The sequence below is a fragment of the Podarcis gaigeae genome, assembly GCF_964106915.1.
Source record: "Podarcis gaigeae genome assembly, chromosome: 9".
NCBI classification, from domain to species: domain Eukaryota; kingdom Metazoa; phylum Chordata; class Lepidosauria; order Squamata; family Lacertidae; genus Podarcis; species Podarcis gaigeae.
In genome coordinates, this window is record NC_139685.1 from 70,065,786 (window position 1) to 70,093,618 (window position 27,833).

A 27,833-nucleotide genomic window follows, 5' to 3' on the forward strand; every position below is an offset into this window, starting at 1 on the left:
CCTCGCAAAACGAAAAACCCACAAGACGAAAGGGTTTTTCTGTTTTTGTGTCGCTTCGCTAGACGAATTTCCCTATGGGCTTGCTTCGCAAGACAAAAACGTCTTGCTTCGCAAGATGAAAAGACTCGCGGAACAAATTATTTTCGTCTTGCGAGGCACCACTGTATAGTTGCGGCAACCCCGAGGCTTCATGCCAGTGCAACCAAACAGGTCACACTCCCCCTAATTTACCTCTGGTGGAATGGGTGGCCTTTATGATCTAAGCTTGAAAACAGATAATTTTTAAAACAGGCTCTGCTGTCCACAGCTTGCACACTGATTTACTTTGCCTCACTTTGATTTCTGGTCAAACAAGTTTGGGAGGTTTTTGAAGGCTTACAGAACCCTGCCAACAAAGGTCCGTATAGTTAAAGCTACGGCTTTCCCAGTAGTGATGCATGGAAGTGAGAGCTGGACTATAAAGAAGGCTGATCGCCAAAGAATTGATGCTTTTGAATTATGGTGCTGGAGGAGACTCTTGAGAGTCCCATGGACTGCAAGAAGATCAAACCTATCCATTATGAAGGAAATCAGCCCTAATGTGCTCACTGGAAGGACAATTCGTGAAGCTAAGGCTCCAATACTTTGGCCACCTCATGAGAAGAGAAGACTCCCTGGAAAAGACCCTGATGTTGGGAAAGATGGAGGGCAGAAGGAGAAGGGGACAACAGAGGACAAGATGGTTGGACAGTGTTCTCGAAGCATGAGTTTGACCAAACTGTGGGAGGCAGTGGAACACAGGAGTGCCTGGCGTGCTCTGGTCCATGGGGACACGACTAAACAACACCAACAGAACCCCACAAAAATAGACACACACACACACACACACACACACACACAGAGAGAGAGAGAGAGAGAGAGAGAGATGGACAAGAGAATACACAGAAAAGAATACATAGAAGTTGATTCCATGGGAAGAAAAGTCTCTTTCGCCACTGGAAGTTGGAATTGGATTTCAGGCCAGTTGGTCACCAAGGAAGGAGTGCAGGAGTGAAATGACTGCATTGGCCTGGCAGTGGCACCAGCCCAATGCTACATGTTTCCAGGGGGAGAAGCTAAGGAGGCAGGAGGAATGTACATAAATCCTGTTATTTCTTAATGGGATTTTGGAGCTTATTTCCAAGCCAACACTTTGAAATGTACCCTGCAGCCTGCTTTATACTGAATTTTCAATCATGCTGAATAGCAATGTCCTTATCAGCAGTTCTTACACTCCAACGCTTTATCCAATCTTTCTTACTTCCATGGGCAGATCCACACCATACTCTCAGAGCCCATCCATCGTACAGTACATTTAAAGCACATTACACCTCCCCCCTCAAAGGATCTTGGGAAATGTAGTTTCCTCCTCACAGAGCTACAATTCACAGCATCCCTGAAGAAACCACAGTTCCCAGGACTCTGGGGAAAGTCATGGGGTTTAAATGTGCAGTGAGTGTGTTTAAATGCATGCTGTGGATCCGCTCAGTGAAACCAAGGAGGAAAGAAGTGTATCTGAAGAAGTGTGCATGCACACGAAAGCTCATACCAAGAACTAACTTAGTTGGTCTTTAAGGTGCTACTGGAAGGAAATTTTTTTGTTTTGACCAAGGAGGAAAGTTAGTCATGACTCGAGACCCATTTATTTCAGTGGGAACTAAGCGCAATAATAGCAGCCCAGATTGAGCCATATGTCTGTAGATCCACTGCACTAATTTTTAACCTGAAGAAATTTGGAGTGTAATTTGACATCAGGATTTAGACTTCAGAATTAAAATTCATTACCAAACTGATTGCCTTTCTCAGGGTCTCAATAAATCTTGTACTTGAACTATTAGAACCAAAAGGAAATTGTGTACTGTGTCAATGACAGACTTAGGTGCTCCAATTATCAGGATGCATTCAGGATGCATTCAGTTACCCTTCATTCTTACCCTATTATATTTGTTGTTGTTTAGTCGTGGCCGACTCTTCATGACCCCATAGACCAGAGCACACCAGGCACTTCTTTCTTCCACTGCCTCCCACAGTTTGGCCAAACTCATGCTGGTAGCTTCGCAAACACTATCCAACCATCTCGTCCTCTGTCGTCCCCTTCTCCTTGTGCCCTCCATCTTTCCCAACATCAGGGTCTTTTCCAGGGAGTCTTCTCTTCTCATGAACTAGCCAAAGTATTGGAGCCTCAGCTTCAGGATCTGTCCTTCCAGTGAGCATTCAGGGCTGATTTCCTTAAGAATGGAGAGGTTTGATCTTCTTGCAGTCCATGGGACTCTCAAGAGTCTCCTCCAGCACCATAACTCAAAAGCATCAATTCTTTGGCGATCAGCCTTCTTTATGGTCCAGCTCTCACTTCCATACATCACTACTGGGAAAACCATAGCTTTTAGTTTACGGACCTTTGTTGGCAAGGTGATGTCTCTACTTTTTATGATGCTGTCTAGGTTTGTCATTGCTTTTCTCCCAAGAAGCAAGCGTCTTTTAATTTTGTGGCTGCTGTCACCATCTGCAGTGATCATGGAGCCCAAGAAAGTATTTACACTTGACCAATGGCAATCCTCTTAAAGCTGCAGAAGCAACATTATTCCCTTGTGCACCTGGCTACATGACTGTGGCAGGACACTGTTGTATAAAACACTGCAGATTGACGGTCTGTGCTGCACTCACTCAGTAGCCTATGCTCCCTGCCTGAAAACTCCAGTTGTTTAGGCTTCAGCTCCAAAGAGCAGCTTCTCACACCTCAGCCCAAACACGACCAACCAGTGTGTGCAACAGAAGGGAACAGGAAGCCTTTTGTGCTAAAGGAAGATTGACAGCCGAATAGATATGGGTAACAAAAGAGTCCTTTTAACTGCACACAACCTATTGATCTAAGAAAAGATAAGATATCTTTTACCCAAGAGCTTGCACAAGGTGAGATACCATCAGCATTATCCTCAGGGAGCAACTAGGAATTTTGAGTGTTCCTCTACTGGGCCTGTGTAGGATTTAGGGGACAAAGAAACTGCACTTTGCTTTTTGTCCAGTGTAATTTCCCATTTTTTTGTTGGTAGTATCCATTTTGCAATTATTCTCTCTCTCCCTCTCCAGGTAGCATTCTTTACCTGCTTTTGCACCTTCTGCATATCTAAACAAGAAAAGCCAAAAAAAGGGAACCCTGGGGTGTATGGGGGTGGTTTAGCAGAGGGGAAAAACAAATGAGACTGAATAGGGTGGCAAATTTACAAAAGTACCCACAGAGCTTTTAAAGATAATTTCCCCCTCTCTCATAAACACGAGGACTCGTGATTATCCAATAAATCAGCAACAAGTTCAGACAAAAAGAAATATTTCTTTGTGCAATACTGTACATGGTTACCGTAACTCATGCTTTCATTGCCAGAAGATAGGCTAAATGGCTCTAAAAGAATTAGATTTATCCTCCGTCAATAGTTATGGGCCACAGTAGAAAGGTACAACTTGGTGACCTCCAGTTATTGTTGGACTGCCAACTGTCATCAGCCCCAGTCAGCATAGCCAATGGTCAGGGATTATGGGAATTGTATTATATTCCTGAGATTACAATATGGCAGCAACATCCACCAAATGAGTGAAGCACCCCCATGGAAGATGACAAACAGAGCATGAAGACATTCGCTTGGGAGTCCAAATTGTGGCCATCTGATCTGATTCAGGAAGGCAAATCCTTTCTCATGAATCGTTCCCAGGATCCTGGCTTGTCCCTAAAAGTAAGGGGATGCTGGCGCCTCAGACCAAATGGGGCTCCACTGTCTTCAAGGTGGTCCTTGCCGTTTCACAAAATGCCAATAAATTCATACATCGCTGTGAGAACGCAGGCCACTAAAGCTGTTTCTTTAATACCGTGCGTCTCTCCAATCACAAAACAAAAATGTTTTTAGAGCCCCGTAAATTTTATAAAACAGTATAAGCTGATGTATACGTAGGCTTAGCCCTCATAAGCAGCTGATGTGGTGGCTAAATTCCTTTCTGTCCTGAAGGATGTAATCCACCCTGGGCGGAAGAATACACCGTCTAAACCAAAATTAAACAATGGGATTAAAACAAAATCCTTATTAATTTACAATTAAAAGCAGCAGCAGAGACAATACATTCAGATCCATGCCCAATCCAACGCCCCCCCTTCCCCCAAAGCTGGGGGGAAAGTTTCACCTGCCGCAGATGGCGATGGGGGAGGACACATAGTTAAGGGGGTTTAAGGTAAGGTTAAAGGTAAAGGGTAAAGGGACCCCTGACCATTAGGTCCATTCGTGGCCGACTCTGGGGTTGCGGAGCTCATCTCGCTTTATTGGATGAGGGAGCCGGCGTACAGCTTCCGGGTCATGTGGCCAGCATGACTAAGCCACTTCTGGCGAACCAGAGCAGCGCATGGAAACGCCGTTTACCTTCCCGCTGGAGTGGTACCTATTTATCTACTTGCACTTTGACGTGCTTTCGAACTGCTAGGTTGGCAGGAGCAGGGACTGAGCAATGGGAGCTCACCCCGTCGAAGGGATTCGAACCACCGACCTTCTGATTGGCAAGTCCTAGGCTCTGTAGTTTAACCCACAGCGCCACCCGCGTCCCTTTAAGGTTACCAGTTTTTTTTCAATGAATCTGGGGACACTTTAAATACATACATGCATATATAAATACATATATACATACTACACGTTCGGAATGTTGATGCTGCAGCGATGGCGGTGGCAGAGGGCCGGCTGCTGCCTTGACCTCAACCGCCACGTTTCCCCTTCCTCCGAGGCTTCTATCTCCTTTCTCCATGAGCCTGGGCAGCCCCTGAGTTGTTGGTTCTTCAGTAGTGGTGGTGGGGAAGCGGTGTGCGGTGGGTCAGGCATGGAGAAGGGCCGAGAGCAGCAGCAGTGGCAAGGCTCGGGTAGCGCGATGCCTCCTTCCCATCGGAGCAGCCCCAATCCCATTCCTACTTGCGTGCAAGCAGGAGGGGGCGGGGATCCCTCAGCTGGGAAGGGAGGCTTCCCGTTGCCTAACTGAGAGATCCCTTCCTCCTCTGCTTCCACGCAAGCTCTGATAGGCAGTGTGAAGCCTCCCTTCACAGCTGAGAGATCCCGGCCCTGCTCCTGCTTACACGCCAGTAGGAGTTGGGAGGCTGCTCCGATAGGCAGCATGAAGCCTCCCTTCACAAGTTAGTTGCTGGGGTCAGGGAAGGTGGAGGCGGCCCGGAAGCTGCATCTTAGAGCCCCTGCACTACCATCATATGGGGACTTCTGAGCAGCTCCTGAAGCCAGCCAGAGCCAACTGCTCCGGGCTGCTGAGACTGCCGCTGCTGCGTTTCCCGGGGACATTAGATGAAATCCGGGGACATTACGGGGATGGAATTTGTCCGGGGACCTATTCACAAATCCGGGGGTTGTCCCTGGGAAATGGGGACATCTGGTAACCCTAGTTTAAGGGGCAATGTTTCAGTAGCCAGCACACTGCCTTGCCCCTCCATGACTAGGAGAACACACGACACAAAATGAGCAATATGCAAAGTTTACCAGGTCAAACCATTTAGCCTCTTTTTTTAATCCCTTTGGCAGTGCACAGATTTCAGCTTGGCTTGCGTTTTGTAATGTAAACATGCAGAGTATGTGTAGCTCCAGCCTTAATTCAGTCATGTACTGCAAAAATAAATAAATATAAGCTTGCCATACATCAGGAATATTCCTGACGTGTCCTGGTTTTCGGGTGTAAAAATAGCATGGGGGGGGGGATTTTATCAGGAAAAAAACCCAGACGCATGCCAATGCGGTGGAAAAAGGAGCAGAAACAACTCAAAAAGCTTAAAATCACTATTTTGGGGTTAGGTTTCTAAAAAAACAAAACCTGAACAATTTTGGGGTCTTCCTAGAAAAAGCTAAACAACTTTGTGGGTGTCAGGAATTTTACTTTTTTAAAATCTAGCAACCCTAAATTTAAAAACGGTCTAGCTAATATTTGGGATTATACTTCAGGCTCCCTCCAACATATATTTTACTATTATTACAGTTTTAGGGTTGTTGTTTTTTTAATAAGTTTATTTGCTGGTTAGTGCTTACCACAGAAAATGTTGTCTCAAAGCAGCTAACAGACTGTTGTCATGTTTTTGCATGTGTGTGTGTTTTAAGCATACATTACCAAATACATAAGATAAGAGGACATTATTATGGAAAAGTGCTCATCCCGCAAGGACACATTCCACCCCACCCAACTAAAAGACGAACACCAGTTGAGAGCGAAATGTCAGGCAGGGTGAGTAGGAATGTCTCCACCTGGCACCCAAAGACTGATAGACATAGCAAGTTTTATCACTTGCTATTACCCTACTGGCAGGAAAATATTTTACTCTTCCTTGCTTGCTTCTAGCAGCTACCAAAGTAGCTGGATGCTTATGAGTTTAAGGAGATGAATGGACAGTGGCACAGCAGGTAACAGCATTCCCATATTGCTGCTACCCAGGCAAGAATGCAGTTGAGGTCTCTGTTCCTAGGACAATAATTTGCTCTCTTGTTAAATATGTGGCTGTTGAATTTAAGATTAGAAAGGGCATTTCAGAGAATCCCTGTGGCATGTTAAGCTGTTCCAAAACGCCTGAGCCATAACCACTGAATGAGCAGATAAATGGATCTTAGTGAGCAGAGATTCTCTTAAACATTGAGCAACTGTTCCACTTGCTACTATATAACAAAACAAACACCTGTAGAAATATTGGAGCTATATGTGTTGGTTTCTGTGTGTTGCCACTGTGCAGTGCTTGGAGTCACAAGACTCTGTTTACATTCCAGAGATTCCATACTGTTGGAAGTCTCACGGGAGACATGAGACGGATGTGATGTTTCCTGTTCCTTTGTTCCAGTTGCTCTCTGCTTTCACAGAGAGAGCATGTTTGTTGCTTTTCTGTCTGCATAGCTAGAAATAAAACTCTTAGCGATGTAGTTCATAAATCTTGTCATTTCTGCTGCTTTGAAACTCTGCGCAATGGGAACATGCTTGGAGTCTTATCAAAGGCTCAGGTCGTTAATCATGTCAGAGGGCGAATCTGGAGGAGTCTCTCAGTCGAACGCAGGCTCCGACAATATGGTCATTAAATGTCTGCTACCAGGCACAATCCTAGAACACAGAGAGACGCAGCTTTGGCAAGGACTGTACTGCAACTGTGTGGGAGAAGGTCAAGCCAGGTGAAAATTGCAACTGGGGCTGCCCAGAAAACTACACACAGTTCCAGCTCAAAAGCTGCTAAGGCTTAGTTCCACAAGGAGTGTGTACTACTGTACCCAACCTAGAAGAGATAAAGAAGACCAAGGGCTGTGGTTTTCAGATGGGCAATCCTGGGATTCCTTGGGAAGTTTCTACAGGTTGTGTCATGAGAAGATCAATCAAAGCAGGCAAGCTTCTCTGAAAGACAGCCTGCCCATCACTACTGCAACACAAAGCCTTAGGTGAGTTCTGATGCCCTCTTGCTGTTCCTACCATTCAATAGAGCTGGTGTGGGCCCTCCAGATGTTGCCGGACTACAGCTCCCATCATCCCTTACCACTTGCCCTATTAGCTAAGGCTGGTGGGAGTTGGGGTTCACACTTGCTACCCTTACTTTAAGAATCCTTTACAGCACACAAGGGTCCTCATCAGATAGACCAATGTGAAGAAGATTCCCAGAAGGTAGAAAACTGGGAAACTGTTGTTCTGTGGCAGCGTTCCCCAACCTTTGCCCTCCAGTTGTTATGTAATACAACTCCCATCAGCCCGGACTTGGTATGAACAATGGGAATTGTGCTCCAAAACACCTGGAGGACACCAAGCTTGGGGAAACTGGTCTAGGGTAATCTGGAGTCAGATGCTGGTCAGCTGAAGAAGCAGAGCCAGTGAAGTTAACTTTTTATTTAAGGCAACAAGCAACATTCTCGGTAGGTCTTGCCCTATGGAGCCATTGCCTTCTACCTCTCTAAAGCTCCTCCTCTCCCAGATGTTCCCCAAGCAGTCTCAAACTGCACCTGCACACCTCTGGTTTCTGTTTTGCCATCCTCATTATCCTACGTGTTCTTGGAGACCAGGAGAGGGAAACTCTCTGGATTCTTCAATATTCAATATTCAATATTCCGTTGACCTCCCTCCTCTGTTTCAGCCTTAGAGTCTGAACTGCTCCCTGTCACAGGCTCTTCCTGCCCACTAAACCCTGTTGCCCCTTTGGCATCCAGCATCTCCTCCCACTCTCCTCCCCCTGACCTCTTCTCAGTGTCCCATCACTAACCCCTAGGCTCTTAGCTTTCCTTCTCTGGGGTTTCCCTTGGCGGTTCCCTGGCTGGTGTCATCCAGCCAGTCCCTGGCAGATAATGGGTTCATATCTGGAGGAAGCTATTTGGAACACCGGGCCTCTATTGAGGCCCTAAATTTGAATTCAGGTATTGGTCTTAACATGAAACTATGGGCTAGCTAAATGGTTATTTGTTTCGACGTTCATACCCAAACCTGCCTACAAACCAGAGATTTATGGGGGGCAGGGGGCAGCAACCAGGATCTGAAATAATGCTCTGAAGTTGGTTTACAAATCCGTTCTAGCTGTGGATTCCAGCTACTGTAAGTGCAAACTCAAAACATTGAGTCAGGAAGCTCAGACCCTGCAAGCACGTAAATACAAAGCCACAATCACAACCGCTTTCAATAAGTAACTTTTAAAAAGACAAACAGAAGTACCAATTTTGCGCAGACGTTTTAAGGAACAGGAACAAAGGGACTGAGTTCCCGGTGGTGTCTTACACACCCCAGGCATGTTTCACATTAAGGGAGTTGGTTGTTGTAGAAACCAAGTCCCATAGACTCATTAATTTTCAGCAGTAAGCACTATCCATCCCTCTTGTTGTTGTTTAAAAACTATGAGCTGTGCATATTACACTTATTATACAACAAAACACTCTTCCCTCTAAGCCGAAAGAGGTGGAATACGTTGTTTCGCCTCTCAGTGCTAAATGGCTTGCATTTCATATTGTTCTCACAGGAGAGGGTTTGGCTTAAATTTAAAATAGAATGAGGAGATCAGGAGTGGACTGAGAATTGTGATTCCCCTTTTTCTCAACTTTCAGTGTCAATGCATTCTGTCACAGCCCTCCTGCCTCCTTCCCCAAACCAGTTCTGCCACACTTGACTCTGCTTCCTTGCTCTTACATCACTATTTTCTTGGAACAACTTTTGTCTGTAAGATTATACTGGTTTGTGGTCTCCCAAAGAGCTCTTGCACTGCTTGAAAAAGAATTCAGTGAAACCCCACAGCTTGCACATTATTGATTAAAGAGTCCACTTCAAGGCTTCCCTCTGTTACTTTCTCTAGAACCAACAGCACAGCAACACCCTGTAGTTACAGCTAACATTGCACACAAACCAGCTACCTGAATTCAAAAACCAAGAACCAAAACACTAATAACAAATAAAGTTTCTTCTTTCTCACATGACCAATGCATGCTGCTTGATCTGCTAAACCGAACTTCATTGATTTAAGCCAGTTTGATCTCTTTGACATGAATTAGACTAAATCGTTTAAGTCCAAGTATGCCAGCTTATTTTAATTGTAAATTAGGTTAGCGTTATGTGAGATTTCCCCTTGAATACGGAACAGTAATTTAAGTGCAGGATGAATCCTCTTCTGCGCAAGCCCCTTGGAACACGATTTTTGCACAGTTCCCATTTATTTGGGGAATATTTATTTATTAATGGGGCATGTGCAAAAGAAGTTCTCCGTGTTTTGTGCCAAATGTCCTTTTGCTTCACAGTATACCAAAGTACTGAATTAACCACTCAGTGAATCAAAGAGTTCAGAGCAAGCACATTCCTGGACTAAAAATAAAAAATAAAATCCACTCTCCACCTGGATTACATTTTAACCACAATTTTGGCCCAATCTGCAGCTGAACGCATCTTTAATTCAAGTAAACAAGGTTACCTTGGAGATGATTAATGGTTCCCCATGCTCCAGTCCACCTTTCAAAGTAAATCCCCATGGAGGACCTCCTTGTAGCAAAACCTCCAAATAAATGTATCTTCCTTTATGGGTTAAGTTTGCTTCCGAAGAAGAAATAATAGTCCTGTTTAAATTGTCCAGCATCCTCATGTTTATATTCTCAAGCACTCACTGAAGCCAAAAGCAGGGACTGGAAGAGTCTGGGGAGGAGGAGGAGGAGAGAGTAGAAGATTAAAATCCCTCACGTCCATGATGAATTGGCTCAAAGTCTACAGGATCGCAGGCTGCTAGGATTACCAGGAGGTTATGTTTTCCTTCTCAGCAGAAGTCCAGAAGGCAGAGCTCAATCTGCGCACCATTTCTATCTCAGAAGTTTCCAACTTTTTGGATGCAGCTTTTTGAACACGAAGCATTTCTCCCCGTGCAAACATTGATCCCGTGCAAGATCCTTCCTTTCACCTCTTCAATCTTTCCCTTAACATTTGCAATCGGTGGCTTTTCAGTATAAAAAGGGGGGAAAGAGACATTTAAATGCTTTGGGTAGCAAGCTCCTCAAATGCACACCAGCGCTTCATTATTATTTTTTTATATTGATTATCAGCCCTTTCTCCCCTTCTGTGAGCAATTTACCATTACAATGGCCGTTTTTGCCTCAGTTCATTGCATCCAAAGAATGAAAGCATCTCCCACCCCCTGTCTGCCAGCTCGCTTTTCTGCTAACTTCACAATTTTGTGACTTGTCAAAAGTAGCAGGGGGAAGGGAGTAAAAGCCTGGACCTTAAACAACTTGTTCTCTAGAGCTGGGGACTTGAAATAGTTTCCCAGCTGAGTTTATAAAGGGGGAAAGAGAGCGTGCCAGGAAAGGCAGGTGAAATTAATCCCTTGAAAAAATGTTAAGGAGATAGCTTAGCTCTTTTCAGCAGTTTCTCACTGCACTCGCTTGCTTGCCGTGTTGTCATGCCTGCTGCTAAATGAGAGTGTTCAACTGGGGGAAGGAGGGAGAGAGAAGAAGAAAACTTGTCTGTTTTTGCCACTGCATGCCAAAAAAAAAAAAACCTGTGTGGTGCCTCATAACTGAGGTTTCCATATTTATAAGGACCCCAGAGGCTGCTGCCGTCATGGAGTTTCTTCTGCCTTCCGGGGAAAACATCACTTTGCTAATTATTTGTTGGGAAATGCTTTAGAATCTCCACTCCAGTTCAGTATTTGTTGGCCCCAAATATGATTATGTGTTAGGCACCGGGTGATTTATGGGAGATCCCGCCCCAAAACGCTCCATGGATATCATCGATTCATAGCATCACAGAACTGTGAGGGGAGAGACTCCATCAGGCAAGGCCTCTTTTTCCACCTGCCTTGCCCTACCCTCCGGTCTCTCCTTCTCATTTTGTATTGTATTATGTTGTGCACTGTGGTTTGCTGTTGTTTTATTGATTGGAGTTTAGACATTACTTACTGTAACTGTTGAGTAGATTTCTGTTTAATTTTGAAATGCTGATATTTAATATTCTATATTGTTTTAATGAATGTTGAATGTTATTTTATTTGCATATTGTATATTGTCTTATGCATATTGTCTTATTTATATGATGTTAGCCACTCTGAGCCTGGCTTTGGCTAGGGAGAGCAGGATACAAATAAAATTTATTTATTACGGTATTTATTTATCCAGTCCAACCCCCTGCATTGCAGAAATCTTTTGCCCAACGTGGGGCTCGAACCCACGACTATGAGATTAAAAGTCTCAGGCCCTATCCCAGCATCACATTAAGCATAACGTTAAGATATTGCCGACACTGAAATACATTCAGCTTCAGCAATCTTTACACATAACCATGTGACTGGGAGCGGCCACCAAGACCACATAACCACATAACCCTGGTCTTGAAAGACCTACATTGGCTCCCAGTACATTTTTGAGCACAATTCAAAGTGTTGGTGCTGACCTTTAAAGCCCTAAACGGCCTCGGTCATGTATACCTGAAGGAGCGTCTCCACCCCCATCGTTCTGCCCAGACACTGAGGTCCAGTGCTGAGGGCCTTCAGGCGGTTCCCTTGCTGTAAGAAGCAAAGCTACAGGGAACCAGGCAGAGGGTGGCAGCCACCCTGTGGAACGCCCTCCCACCAGATGTCAAAGAGAAAAACAACTACCAGACTTTTAGAAGACACCTGAAGGCAGCCCTGTTTAGGGAAGCTTTTAATGTTTAATAGACTGTTGTATTTTAATATTCTGCTAAAAGCTGCCCAGAGTGGCTGGAGAAACCCAGCCAGAAGGGCAGGGTATAAATACTAAATTGTTGTTGTTGTTACTACTGCTACCATGTCTTAAGCACCTCCTTATCCTGACCCTCAGAGCTCCTCTAAAAAAGCAACCACCACAAAACTCAACATACACCAGCAAATACCACTTAAGGGAATCTATATCCTGAGATTCTTACAGGGGGTTGGTCTAGATCAGGGGTGGCCAGCTCCCAAGAGGCAGTGATCTACCCCCGTTTTTGGGGGGTTCAGGTCAAAGTTGTTGAGCTTCTGTGGGGGGAGCCAGTGATCTACCAGTGATCTACCACAGATGTCCAGTGATCTGCTGGTAGATCACGATCTACCTGTTGGACGCGCCTGGTCTAGATGACCCATGGGATCCCTTCCAACTCTACAATTCAATGGAAAATCAAAGGAGCAGCTCCCAACTTCAATATGAATGGAGTACTTTCTTAAAATTGTTTTTTTACAGGGCCATTAAAGGGCCCCCTGTTACCTTGTGGTCATTTCTGCTCATCCTCCAAACTCCTTCCCCTGCTATTGCTGGCTAACATCTGTTATGTACTGAGTTGAATAGGATCCAAAAGGCAGCAGTCTGATTGGTCCTAGAACAATAGGATTCAGAATGCAGCAGTCTGATTGGCCCTAGAACAATAGGATTCAGAATGCAGCAGTCTGATTGGTCCACAGGGGCCACCCAATCCAGCTCCAAGTGTAAGTGAATCTGCAACCTGATTGGCCTACAGGTGAATTAGCCAATTACGTGGGCCCATTGTGTAAATAATTTACCTTATATAAAGCAGACATTCTGGGGGAACTTCCATTCCTCCTCACCACTATGAGCTGAATAAAGAGCATGAAATCCACTCTCGACTCCAGGTATATTTCACTGATCAAGAAACCTAGGTTACGGTTGCCACTATTAACTTGGATCAAACACCACAATGGAATGTCTAGCAGTCTTTTATTTTTTTTAATCAGTGAAATTTATTCTTCTTCATTTCTATACCGTTCCATATTTTAAAGAAAAAATCTCAAAGTGGTTCACAACACATTAAAGCATCAAGTCCAGAATAATAATAAAAAATCAAGGTTCAAGGAGAATATTTCAGATCCTTTTCTAAGTGACATTTTGCTTTCCCCATTTTTTTTTTTACCTATTTCAACACAGAGGAAGGGGACTGTTTTTGGTCTCCCTATATCCATTTTTTATTTTCATTTTATAATCATTAATATTTATCATTCTTAATTGGGAATACATTTTATTATCAAGCACCCATCTCATAGGAACAGATCTTTACCAGCTGGTTTCTGTATTGCATTTTATTTTTTATATGTGCTCTGGTTGTTGTTTTAAAATGTGGATAGATTGTTGTTGTTTTAAAATGTGGATAGATTGTTGTTGTTTTAAAAATTGTTTCTATGTGTTTTTATTGCATTTTAAATCATAGTAATACCTTCTTGTTTCTCTCTAGAAATGGATGGATGAGATTTATTTTACGAAATTCTTATCATGTTCTTGTACTGCTAAACCATGGAGCACGCTTCTATCTTTGATCATAAATATTTCAGTTTAAGACTGTGTATCCTCAAAGTTTTCCCCAGTTCTATAAAATGCAAGACAGTGATGTGCGTCTTCAGCAAAGAGCGACAAGATATTTTTTTAGTGCCGTGAAATCCATAAGTCAAATACCAAGCTGAAACTCCTTGTAAAATAAGTTCCTCTTTCAGAGAATAATATGTAACACTTGAGATGTTCAAAAAGTAAGAAGTGGTGACAATATTTGCAGCAGTTTCTCATTTCAGCTTCCCATATGACATGATTGAGGACGATATGAGAAATACCTCTTCCTTAAGGGGTTTCAAGCATATACTGTATATAAGCACCTTATTCCTGCTATGCAAATTAACACAATTACTTAATCTAACTGTATTTTGCTCTCTCTGTCGCTGCACTTTCAGGATCTGAAAAAGAACCCTCTTAGTTGTGGACTGAATACGATCAGTTTCTGTTACAGTAGGTGCATAGCTTTCAAGCGTCCCTTATTTGGAGGCACAGTCCCTTATTCCAGCGCCATGTCCCGCTGCTGTCCCTTATTAATGGATGTCCCTTAAATTTCCCAGGTTTCAAAGGAAGCAGCTCCCCTTCCTCCCTCACTTCCTCCCTGCTGGCTAGGGAGGAGAGAGGCTCCAACTGTGTTGCTTGGCTGCCCGGCCCGCCCCCCTCCAGCCTCCTCTCACCAGTCTCAGCCCCTGGGAGCCCCTCCCCACCGGGACTGGCGGGAGCCTCGGGCCCTTCTGCTGCCATCCTCCTTGCGGCCACCGAACTGAGCATCTCTGCCTGGGGCCTCCCCTCTGCCTGTCGCCCCTGCTCCCGCTAGGATGTACTGCGGCTGTGCCGCCGAAGGAACCGGATGAGATGGGCAGCCTGGCATGGCCTATGAATTGCTGAGGAGCCTTGAGAGGAGAGCGAGGGCAACCATAGAGAAAGCAGTTCAGAGAGAGGAGGAAGAGGAGGAGGCGGAGGCGTGGGCAGGTGTTCCAAGGGCTACAAGGGAAGGACCGCAAGCACTTTTCCCATAGATTTGTAGTGGTAGACTAGCATAGATGGTCTGATCTGTGGGTTTACTTCTGGCGCTATTTCCCCCCTCCTCCCGCCCCACCTGATGGAACTGAGAGCTGCAGATGGAGCAAGAGAGAAAAGATACAGAACTGCAGCAGCATCTTCGTGACTTGGACTTTGTTTTGTGCGAATTTAATTGCAGTGTTTCATCAGCTGGTGTCTTGAGCAGCAACCTCTGGAAACAAAGGGCTAAAAACTGGCGCTGCTCTCCAAAATTATCTGGTCCCGTCCCTTTTAACTTCGTATTTCAGCTGGTTGACTAAAATCCCTTATTTTGGCTGCTGGTCCCTTATTTTCAAGGCTGCTGGTCCCTTATTTTCAAATCTGTAAGTTGACAGCTATGAGTAGGTGAAATGCAAAGCATCAAGACAGATAAGTCCGCTACAATTAATGCTTGGCTGCATGCTTGATAGAACAGCTCTCCCCAACCATAAACTTAAAATATCTATGAGCCTTCAAATGTGGTTTGACGCCAGTTGCCATCAGCTTTAGATGATATTTGCATGGGTAGGCAAATTAAGGCCCAGGGGCCAGATCCGGTCCAATTGCCTTCTAAATCTGGCCTGCGGACGGTCCAGAAATCAGCGTGTTTTTTTGTGTGTGGTTTTCCCCCCCCAAAAATTATTAATTTCCCCAAGAATTTTTAAACAAACAAACAAATAAACAAACAAACATAAATCTCAACTGTATTTAAACCAAACTTAATAACATTGTTAGGTGACTTCCTCGTATCCCCCTGGTTGAATTTCAGTGTATATCATTTTAACGGTTTTCCAAAACCACTTTGTTGTTGTTGTTGTTTAGTCGTTTGTCGTGTCTGACTCTTTGTGACCCCATGGACCAGAGCACACCAGGCACTCCTGTCGTCCACTGCCTCCCGCAATTTGGTCAAACTCATGTTGGTAGCTTTGAGAACACTGTCCAACCATTTCGTCCTCTGTCGTCCCCTTCTCCTTGTGCCCTCCATCTTTCCCAACATCAGGGTCTTTTCCAGGGAGTCTTCTCTTCTCATGAGGTGGCCAAAGTATTGGAGTCTCAGCTTCAGGATCTGTCCTTCCGGTGAGCACTCAGGGCTGATTTCCTTAAGAATGAACCCAAAACCACTATTCTTATAAAATTAACTTAATCACTTAACATCATCATATTTTCCTTTCCAATTCATTATTAAACATATTAATTCATCCGATTACCTAGTTATGTCCTAAGCCTATCTGTTATTTGCAAACTTCTCCAATTAATTTAACTTAACATATTTAACTAAATAGTCTTTAAATTTCGTCCATTCTTCCTGATAATCCTCCTCCTTCTGGTCACGGACTCTTCCAGTCAGGTTGGCTAGCTCCGAAAAGTCCATCATCTTCATCTTCCAATCTTCCACTGTTGGTACTTCTTGTGTTTTCCAGTTCTTAGCTAATAAAATTTGAGCAGCAGCAGCAGTTGTGGCATACAAAAATAATTTAACATCTTTCTTGGGCACTTCCAAACCTGTTATTCCAAGAAGTCTCTTACTGAATATATCTTAGTGAATGTATATTTCAACATTTTTTTCCAGTTCATTATAAATCTTCTCCCAGAAGTCTTTCACCTTGGGGCAAGTCCACCACATGTGATAAAAAGTACTCTCTTTATCTTTACATTTCCAACATAAATTATCACTGTTATGGTAAATCTTTGCTAATTTTAGGAATCAGCATGTTTTTACATGAGCAGAATGTGTTCTTTTATTTAAAATGCATCTCTGGGTTATTTGTGGATGTTATGTACTGAGTTAAATAGGATCTAAAATCCCTGACCACTGGTCCCGCTAGCTAGAGATGATGGGAGTTGTAGTCCCAAAACAGCTGGAGGGCCAACTTTAGTCATCACTGCCTTATACTGTATCCCTCAACTAGAAGTTAAAACCTAGAAAGTAGTTAAAAATAAAAGCCACCAGGTGTCAGTAGAGGATCAAGTTCCAATATTTATTTATTTTCTTTCCTTTCCATTCGCAGTCTGCTTCCTATGAAACATACCAAAGCAATTCTCTAGTGTCTCCTTCAAGGATTGTGGGGTCTGCTTCTATTAGGTAAGGGATGCACCGAGAATCCAATATTTATGCAAAAGTGTCGGCTAAGATCTATTACAGTAGGTTTTTCCATCCAATGGACTTTCTATAGATGTACTCAAGTGTTTATGTTCCTTTTTAATAAGCAAATAAATTTTAAAAATCCAAAAATTATTGTTAATTCTTACATATATCCAAGTGGATATTAGTAGCTTTGGAATTAATCCACTCAAAAATTCCCCCCAAAATTCTTGCTTCTCCCCTCCAACTGTAATATACCGTATTGGCCCGAATATAAGCCGCACCCGAATATAAGCCGCACCTTTAAAATTGGAAGGGGGAAAAGAAAAAAAGGAAAAAATACCCGAATATAAGCCACTCCATTCCTCGCTGCTCCTGGCCGTGAATATAAGCTGCACTTTAACTTTTCAAGGTTGGGATTTGGGGGGTAGGTGAGGCTTATATTCAGGCCTATATGGTATATACCAGATCACATTACATATGGATTCTTCAAAGAATGAACAATTCTCTTTTTGTATGTATTCCATTTATAAATTGGGCATCACTACACCCAGAGGCTACATCTTTTTCTTCATTTTGCTCCCCACCCCTTTTGTCAAACAAGAAATAGTTCCTGTACAAAACTATTTCTGTCACCAAGAGGGGAAAAAATGGGTTGCAGGATGTCTTTCTGGTTTCCTTCTGTTGTAAATAAAAATATGCCCTTTCCCCTTATGGGGTATCCAAGAGCCCATATAGAGTCCTTACATAGGTTCCCTATTGGTAGGAGAAAATAACAGAGGCCAACCAGAGAATATTGAGAAGCAAAGCAGCTAGTAAGCTTGATCTTTATTGATCTGTTGCAACAGGGTGCTCCCCTCACAGGCAGGAGAGGAAGAGGACCCAGAACAATGGCCTGCAAGGCCTTATAAAGACTATTGAAATTGCCACCCTGTAGATCAAGACCACCCCCAGAAACATTATGCATTCATCACAGAAGGGGTGTAACCTAAGACCACACCTCACATAAGGTGGTCTAAAACAGAACATTTGCATGTTGTTTTCTCCTGTCGCTTTGTTTATTTCCTGTCTGGCAGGTTACTTGATTGGATTTCTTGGGGAGCCTGGGCAGTCTTGTAATAATAAGGCTCACACCCTTATTCAAACACAAATTAAGACAGGATTTGTGAAGGAAGAGACAATGGGGAAGCTTTTCCATTTTGACCATGCAGAGAAACATTTGCTTGGTTTAGGAATCAAAATGGTTCCAGGTTGGCTTTCCTGTGCTGATCTATGTACGTGTGGTTATGAACATCGCCATATATCTAAGACTATAAAATTCCTATCACACTTCCTAGGATGTAGAAACATGAGTTAATACTAGTATAGAGTTATTGTACATCTATTGTTATTAAAGTGTCATTATCATCCGCTTCTATTACGTTACTCTTATTTATAGTCCATGGAATCTTGTATGTAAGAGGGAATCAAAGGAACAAATGGTTTACAAAGTTAATCCACAAACGTAGAAAAAATGCTAAAGAATGAAATTGTACCCTGAGGTACTTATTCCCTTTATGGATTTTAGGTAGGCTGTAAAAGAAAAGAAAGAAAGAGTCTTATTGGAAATTTATTATGCAAATATATTTGTTTCTCCTTTGTGATTTTCCTGAAATTCAGTCCTTCTTCTAAAACAAACCTTATTTCTATTGGCTTAATTTGCAGGATTTACTGGACCTACGTGATATGCTGGCTGACTTCTAAATGACATTTAACTTCATTGTCAAAACAGGAGTGGCTTACCACAGCTTCCTCTGCTGTGACTAAGCTAGAACAATGTGATGATCCTCATGATTTAAATCAGACCAAGGAAGCGCTGCTGAGAGCTACGCACATCAACTCTTGTAAGTTGTTACCCATCCGTCTGTTCGATACTAATTCTAATACGAATCAAACCGTCCAATTTTGTTGAAAAGTCCTTACTGACCAAATTCTTGCAGCTGATAGTTATTTATATCTAGTAATTTCATCCATGCGGGTTTTGTGCTTGCAGGTTTTCCATTGGCATCTGGTTGGCCACTGTGAAAACAGGATGGCAGAAGCCAGGCAAAAATGATTGAGGTGGGTTAGTGAAGGACATTGCTTGGGGGGAGGAAATAGCCTATGCGGAGTCCTGAAAACTAAACAGAAAAGCGTGGAGGGCGACATTTGACGCTTAGGCCTGAGGTTCCCTGCTGCTGAAGATGCTTCAGCAATAAATTCAGGATCCTCCAGGGGTGGACAACTCCCAAGAGACTGCGATCTACTCACAGAGTTAAAAACTGGCAGTCATCTACCTTTTGGGGGGTTCAGGTCATGGCTGTTGTGCTTTTTTAAAGAAGGAAAGCCCGTTTTGAGGGTGTGCAGGGTAAATGTAGGGACGCGGGTGGCGCTGTGGGTAAAACCTCAGCGCCTAGGACTTGCCGATCACATGGTCGGCGGTTCGAATCCCCGCGGCGGGGTGCGCTCCCGTCGTTCGGTCCCAGCGCCTGCCAACCTAGCAGTTCGAAAGCACATCAAAGTGCAAGTAGATAAATAGGGACCGCTTACCAGCGGGAAGGTAAACAGCATTCTGTGTGCTGCGCTGGCTCGCCAGATGCAGCTTGTCACACTGGCCACGTGACCCGGACGTGTCTGCGGACAGCGCTGGCTCCCGGCCTATAGAGTGAGATGAGCGCACAACCCTAGAGTCTGGCAAGACTGGCCCGTACGGGCAGGGGTACTTAGGGTAAATGAGCTTTTTTTAGGGGAGCAAAAGTTGTTGAGCTTCTTTGGGGGGGGGGAAACAGGTGATCTACCACAGACGTCCAGTGATCTACCGATGGTAGATCATGATCTGCCTGTCGACATGCCTGCGAGAGGCTTACAACATTATGTAAACTCCGGATTTCACAGAGACATTCCTGGAATTACGAAAGTCACCCCAGCTTCTGAGCTGAACCTGGAATGTCCTTATTTCACCCGCCAGTGCTGCTGCCACCAAGCTGGGGGGGGGAGGGTGAGCCAGAGCTTGTCCCAAGCAGTGGTGGCTGCAATGGAGCATCCCATTGCCCTTGGACTTTACTGCCTGTAAAACCCAATTGAGAGAATGGATCCTGATCAAAACCTGGAAGGAGTCAAAGTTGCAGCCCACCTGTGAAAAGCCTTCTGATTAAAGATTCTGGATGTGGTGTCAGAGCCAGTGGGGGGGGGGGTTGGATTTTACATTGCAATAGGCAGACACGATAGGTGTGAACTTCAGCAACTTTGCCCAGACTTTATTATTTCAAAGGGGTCCAGGACTTAAGTCCTGGGGACCAGCATTTATATCTCACGGGGGGGGGGGGGTTAAGAAATGTCCCTACTTTCATCTACCTAACGTTGGAGAGTATGCAGTTTACAAATTAGTACTCCACCTCTTCAGATCAGCTTGGTAGTTCTTTTCCTATTCATGGATATTTTCCTTGCTGGAAGTTGGGAGCTATCTACTATCTGACTGTTTACTTTCAATGCCATCCTGAACATGTTGGTTTATAAGCAGCCGAGGCACTTTTCTTCTTCGCCTTTGCATTTCTTAGTTTGGACTTACTGTAAGTTATTGTAAGTTTAAGTTAAATCTGCTGCAACTGGATTTCTTATGGACATTGCCAATCCTGAATGTATTGGATATGTGACCACTATGCTCATTTGCCTTCAGTAGCAGTAAAGTTCTGCTGGATGGAATACAATTGCCTCTGATCTATTGCCTCTGATCCACCAGCATTATGCTCACTTACGGACTCATTGTTAAAACCATGTTTATGGAAGACAATCTTACTCGGCTACAAGTGATTGCCAAAAAAAATGAAGAAGATGCTTGTGAAACATGCACCACTTATAAATGCCATTTCCAACTCCTCGAAAGATTCCATCAACGGTGTCTCTGAAAATTTTCGCACATCACTTGGGAAGACAGGCGAACTGAAGCCAGTGTAGTGGAAGAAGCAAAGATCACCAGTGTTGTAGCAATGATTCATCAACATCAACTAGGTTGCACTGGTCATGTTGTGCGGATGCCATCATCTTCCAAAGCAACTACTCTATTCCGAACTTTAAAATGGAAAGCATAATGCTGGTGGTCAACAAAAGAGGTTTAAAGACTGCCTCAAGGCAAATCTAAAAAAATGTAGTATAAACACCTGGGAAACAACTGGGAAACACTGGACTGCGAGTGCTCCTTTGGAGAAAAGCCTTTACCAAAGGCGTCATGAGTTTTGAAGACACTTGAACTCAGGATGAAAGGGAGAAACATGCTAAGAGGAAGGCACGCTTGGCAAATCCTCACCGTGATCAACTCCCACCCGGAAACATGTGTCCCCACTGTGGAAGGACGTGTGGATCCAGAATTGGCCTCCACAGTCACTTATGGACTCACTGTTAAAACTGTGCTTATGGAAGAAGAGGAGGAGTTTGGATTTGATATCCCGCTTTATCACTACCCTAAGGAGTCTCAAAGCGGCTAACAATCTCCTTTCCCTTCCTCCTCCACAACAAATGCTCTATGAGGTGAGTGAGCTGAGAGACTTCAGAGAAGTGTGACTAGCGCAAGGTCACCCAGCAGCTGCATGTGGAGGAGCAGGGAAGCGGACCTGGTTCACCAGATTATGAGTCCACCGCTCTTAATCACTACACCACACTTACAATCTTACTCAGCTATGAGTGATCGCCAAAGAAGAAAAGAGAACAAGGGAGGTGATTTCCAGGGAAAATAGCACTAGCAGAGACATCATCTTGCCAACAAAGGTCCGTATAGTTAAAGCTCTGGTTTTCCCATTAGTGATGTATGGAAGTAAGAGCTGGACCATAAAGAAGGCTGATCGCCGAAGAATTGATGCTTTTGAATTATGGTGCTGGAGGGGACTCTTGAGAGTCCCATGAACTGCAAGAAGATCAAACCTCTCCATTCTGAAGGAAATCAGCCCTGAGTGCTCACTGGAAGGACAGATCCTGAAGCTGAGACTCCAATACTTTGGCCATCTCATGAGAAGAGAAGACTCCCTGGGAAAGACCCTGATGTTGGGAAAGATGGAGGGCATAAGGAGAAGGGGACAACAGACGACGAGATGGTTGGACAGTGTTCTCGAAGCTACCAGCATGAGTTTGACTAAACTGTGGGAGGCAGTGGAAGACAGAAGTGCCTGGTGTGCTCTGGTCCATGGGGTCACTGTTGTAAATAAAAATATGCCCTTTTCCCTTATGGGGTATCCAAGAGCCCATATAGAGTCCTTACATAGGTTCCCTATTGGTAGGAGAAAATAACAGAGGCCAACCAGAGAATATTGAGAAGCAAAGCAGCTAGTAAGCTTGATCTTTATTGATCTGTTGCAACAGGGTGCTCCCCTCACAGGCAGGAGAGGAAGAGGACCCAGAACAATGGCCTGCAAGGCCTTATAAAGACTATTGAAATTGCCACCCTGTAGATCAAGACCACCCCCAGAAACATTATGCATTCATCACAGAAGGGGTGTAACCTAAGACCACACCTCACATAAGGTGGTCTAAAACAGAACATTTGCATGTTGTTTTCTCCTGTCGCTTTGTTTATTTCCTGTCTGGCAGGTTACTTGATTGGATTTCTTGGGGAGCCTGGGCAGTCTTGTAATAATAAGGCTCACACCCTTATTCAAACACAAATTAAGACAGGATTTGTGAAGGAAGAGACAATGGGGAAGCTTTTCCATTTTGACCATGCAGAGAAACATTTGCTTGGTTTAGGAATCAAAATGGTTCCAGGTTGGCTTTCCTGTGCTGATCTATGTACGTGTGGTTATGAACGTTGCCATATATCTAAAACCATAAAATTCCTATTACATCACGAAGAGTCGGATACCACTAAACGACTAAACAACAACAACAAATACTTGTTCAACAATGAAGAGGGGGGAAAATCCTTTCAGAGAAAGATGTTTGGACAAGGCAGGCTAGTGGCAGTTGGGGGGGTGTTTTTTATTATTTTCCCATCGGCTGTTCTTCTGACTGTGGTGGGGGATGTGATAGGAATTTTATGGACTTAGATATATGGTAATGTTCATGAAATATACTCAGAGTCGCAAAGTGATTTCATGCTCTTTATTCAGCTCATAGTGGTGAGGAGGAATGAATGACAGTCCCCTCAAAGTATCTGCTTTATATACATTATTTACACAATGGGCTGCACATGATTGGCTAATTCTGGAATTCTACTGTAAGCCAATCAGGTTGTGGATTCACTTCTATCTGGAGCATGATTGGGTGGTTCCTGCCAACCAATCATATTGCTGCATTGTTCTAGGACCAATCAGACTGCTGCATTCTGAATCCTATTGTTCTAGGACCAGACTGCTGCCTTTTGGATCCTATTGTTCTAGGACCAATCAGACTGTTGCAGTTTGGATCCTATTCAATTCAGTACATAACACCCCTCCCCTCTAAGTTCCAGTCCTGCCTGGGAGGTCGCATTCATAGTCCTCAAGGTACGCCGGCGGCCTACGTGTGCGTTGCGGCCTGGGGTGTTCCCTGATCCGGGGTTCAGGTTCTGGCTCGTGTTCCAAGGATGCTAGCTGTGATGGGGCTGTTTGTTCTGGTGCAACCTGCTCGCTCAGTCGTAGTTCTGGTTCTGGTGTCCTTTCGGCCTCACGGGTCCTCTCTGTATTTACTGATTCTGCCTCTCCTGCTTGCCCCTGCTGCTCTATGGGCCTCACTGCCCCACTGTTCCCTTGGGACTCCCTTGACCTGTCCTCCTCCTCCTGGTTTTCTCCCGGGAATCGTCGCCGTATCTGGTCGCAGTGGCGGCGCCAGCATTGCCCCCCATCTGTTAGCACCTCGTACGACACGGGGCCAGTGCCCCTGGTGACTGTGGCGGGTACCCATGCAGGGCCTGCCCCAAAATTCTTTGCGTACACTGGGTCCTGGGCCTCGAAGGTCTGGGGGTTCCTGCCTTCCCCCACCCCTACCTCATCCTGAGCTCTATCGGGGTGAAGGCGGTCCAATCTGATTGCAAGGCGCCGACCCATTAGTAGTTCAGCGGGGCTCCGGCCAGTCGTTGAGCAGGGGGTGCTGTGCTGTGCTAGAAGGAATGTGGCAAGGCGGTACTCCCAATCCCCTTGCGTCATGCTAGAAGGAATGTGGCAAGGCGGTACTCCCAATCCCCTTGCGTCATGCGGCGAAGGGTGTCCTTGGTGGTCCGCACCATGCGTTCTGCTTCGCCATTGGTGGCTGGGTGGAATGGCGCCAAACGGATGTGGCGGATGGCGTTCTGCGCTGTGAAGGTTTGGAATTCTCCTGATGTAAATGCAGTCCCGTTGTCTGAGACAAGAGTGTCAGGGAGCCCGTGGGTTGCAAACAGCCTGCGTAGTACCCGGATGGCTGCGGACGTAGAAGTGGACGGTACCAGTGCGATTTCCAGCCATTTGGTGTAGGAGTCCACCACCATGAAGAATGTTTTCCCCTGAAAGGGGCCAGCGAAGTCCACATGCAGGCGTGACCATGGTGCTCGGGCGGACTCCCAGACTGGATTGGGGCCCTTGGGGGATCTGGGCAGGATTCTTGGCAGGCCTGGCAGTGTTTGACCCAGGCCTCTATCTCTCCGTCGATCCCTGGCCACCACACATAACTCCTGGCAAGGGCCTTCATTCTTACTACCCCTGGGTGTGTCTCGTGTAGGGCTGTGAGGACCCTTTTGCGGAGGGGCTGGGGAACAACGACCCTGCTTCCCCATAACAGGCACCCCTTGTGGGCTGACAGTTCATGTTTGCGGGTTGTGTAGCCGGCAAATTCTGGCCCGGGGCTGCTGCTGGGCCATCCCCTCCACACCCAGTCCAGGACCCGGGAGATGACCCTATCTTTCTTGGAATGGTGTGCAACTTCTTGTGCCTGAATGGGGCGGTCGGGAAGCAGCTCCAGGCTCATAACCTCTTGTGCAGGTGCTGGGTCGGGGCCTGTTTCCGGTAGTGGTAGCCTGCTGAGGGCGTCCGCATGGCCCATTGCCTTCCCAGGGCGGTGAATCAGTGCATACTGGTAGCTGGCAAGGAAAATTGACCACCTGAGGACGCGAGGAGACAGCACTTGGGGGGTCTGCTTTTTGGGGGCAAACAAGCCCAGCAATGGCTTGTGGTCAGTCAGCACAGTGAAGGGCCGCCCGTACAAGAAATCATGGATTTTTTTACTCCCTTCACGATTGCCAGACCCTCCTTGTCGATTTGCGAGTAGTTCCGCTCGGTTTCGTTGAGTGTCTGGGAAAAGTATGCCACCGGTACCTCTCTTCCATCCGGGAGTTGGTGTCCCAGGACAGCGCCAATGCCATAGGGTGAGGCGTCGCATGCTAGCACAACTGGCAGCCTCGCGTCAAAGTGTGCCAAGACAGAGTTTGAGACAAGCAAGTCCTTGACTGCCTGGAATGCGGCCTCCTGGCGCTGGCCCCACACCCAAGGAGCCCGCTTGTCCAGGAGTCTGTGTAGGGGCTCCGCTACCGCCGCCTTGTGGGGAAGGAAGGAATGGTAAAAGTTCAATAGTCCCAAGAAGGCCTGAAGTTCAGTCTTGTTCATGGGCGCTGGGGAATCACAAATGGCCCGTACCTTGTCCCCAGTTGGGTGGACCCCTTCTGCATCCACCATAAATCCCAGAAAGTCCACCTGAGGCACTCCTAGTAGACATTTTTCCCGCTTCACCTTGAGACCCGCCGTCTGGAAACGGTACAGAACGGTGCGGAGGCGGTCCTCAAACTCCTCGGGTGTGGGCCCGGCAATCAACACATCATCGAAGAAGGGGGTGACACCAGGAATCCCTTTAAGGAGCAAGTCCATTAGATTCTGGAATATGCCTGGTGCCACGCTGACCCCGAATTGCAGCCGCTTTACCCTGAACGCTCCTCTGTGTGTCACAAGCGTCTGTGCCTCTGCTGTAGCCTCATCTACTGGCAGCTGTTGATATGCTTGGGCCAAGTCCAGCTTGCCAAAAAATTTTGACCCAGCCAGGGTGGCAAGGACATGGCCGTATGCATGGGCCGTGAGGGCCTTGTTTATGGTACATTTGTAGTCTGCGCAGATGCGGACCGAACCATTAGGCTTGACGGGTGTGACGATTGGGGTTTCCCAGGGGGCATTAGGCACCGGCTCCAGCACTCCTTGCTCCACGAGTCGGTCCAATTCCTCATCTATACGGGGTTTCAGGGCGAACGGGACCCGGCGGGCCTTGAGCCTGACCAGTCGTACTGCAGGGTCAAGCTGTAGAGCAATGGGGGGGCCCGTATACTGTCCCAATTTCCCATCGAAAACCCCCGGAAATTCCTTGCATATGGCGTCCACGTCCACTTGTAAGCTCATGTGGTTCACCCCGGTGATGGCTAGCCCCAGTGGTCCAAACCATGCCAATCCCAGTAAGCTAATGTAGGGGCCCTTGACCACAAGCAAGTCCAGTTGCCGCGTCCGCCCTCTGTATTGCACCCTGAAGGTCCCCACCCCCATTGTGGGGACCTTACGTTTCTGGAAGTCCCGGAGGGTGAATGGGGCCGGCCTGAGTTTGGGACCCCCAGTAGGGCACAGTTTCCTTAAGGTCCTTGCCGAGATTATGGATAGAGTTGAACCCGTGTCAAGCTCCATGCGGCATGGGGCCCCCTCTATCCGTATCTCTACATAATTTTTCTCTACATTGGGGTGGGGCAACTGGTATACCTGGAAGTCCGTGAGCTCCGTTGAGTTGCCTTGGTGCGCTGGGCCCCGGGACCTGGGGCTCTTGGATTGGTCATCTGATGCCTGGTGTCGGGTGGGCCGAGCCCAACACACCCGGGCGATGTGTCCCAACTTTCTGCACTGCCTGCACTCTGCATTGCGGAAACGGCAGGTCCTCCTCTCGTGACTTTCTCCACAGCTTGCGCAGTTCCCTCCTCGTCGAGGCAGCTGTGGTATGTGGGCTGCTTGAGTGCGCTGCTGTACTTGGTGCACCTCCTCCCTGTCGGATCCTGAGTCGTTGGTGAGGTCTTCGTGGTGGACCCTCGGTTGGGACGGCTGGCTCGGCCGTGCCTCTTGCGTCGACCTCTCGGCAGCTTCCGTTGCCAGGGCCTCCTCCAGAGCGACCTGGAACGTTAGGTTCTTCTTAGCATAGAGGCGTCGTTGCAGCTTCTCATCCTTCAGGCCACCGACGAGGCGGTCACAAAGCATGTTCTCCAGCTCTGAGAAGTTGCAGAACCGGGCAGCTTGGGGGAGAGAGGTCACAAACCCAGTTATGGTTTCCCCAGGGGCTTGCCGCTTTGCGTAGAAGGCATTTCGACGAGCCACCAATGAGGGCTGTGGTGAAAAGTGCCCCTTCAGCTGTTCCATTATTGTTTTGTATGGAACAGTAGCGACGCCTTCAGGTGCAAGGAGAGCCCAGGCGATTTCAAACGTCTCCTCTCCGCAGATGCTGAAGAATATTGCCCTCTTCTTGGCGTCTTCTTCATCGGTGATCCCTTTGGAAGGTGAAATGGGAGGCGTACGCTTCCCAGTCTCCAGATGCTGGGTTGAACGGCGAGAAGCTGCTGTTGGTTGCCATTCTGAGTTCCTTGGGTCCCGGAGCTGAAGCCTGGATACACGGTGCAAGGCAGTGGTGCAGCAGGTGGCGGTGCTGCGGTGCTGTGTGTGGCAGTCAGCTCAGCAGGATCCCACCTTCGTCGCCAGTGAAATATACTCAGAGTCGCAAAGTGATTTCATGCTCTTTATTCAGCTCATAGTGGTGAGGAGGAATGAATGAAAGTCCCCTCAAAGTATCTGCTTTATATACATTATTTACACAATGGGCTGCACATGATTGGCTAATTCTGGAATTCTACTGTAAGCCAATCAGGTTGTGGATTCACTTCTATCTGGAGCATGATTGGGTGGTTCCTGCCAACCAATCATATTGCTGCATTGTTCTAGGACCAATCAGACTGCTGCATTCTG

The 27,833-nt window shown here is 46.1% G+C and overlaps 1 protein-coding gene across 1 annotated transcript in view; it reads right to left on the minus strand.

Annotated features, from left to right (window-relative positions):
* The window catches only part of SHROOM3 (shroom family member 3), a 208,949-nt gene extending 198,008 nt beyond the window's left edge, over nucleotides 1–10,941 (minus strand). The window contains exon 1 of the mRNA XM_083756224.1: nucleotides 9,941–10,941. Within this exon, the coding sequence (XP_083612350.1) occupies nucleotides 9,941–10,108 (168 nt within the window). The 5' untranslated portion in view covers nucleotides 10,109–10,941. The remainder of the gene's footprint in view (nucleotides 1–9,940) is intronic.
* Between the last annotated feature and the right edge of the window lie 16,892 nt (nucleotides 10,942–27,833).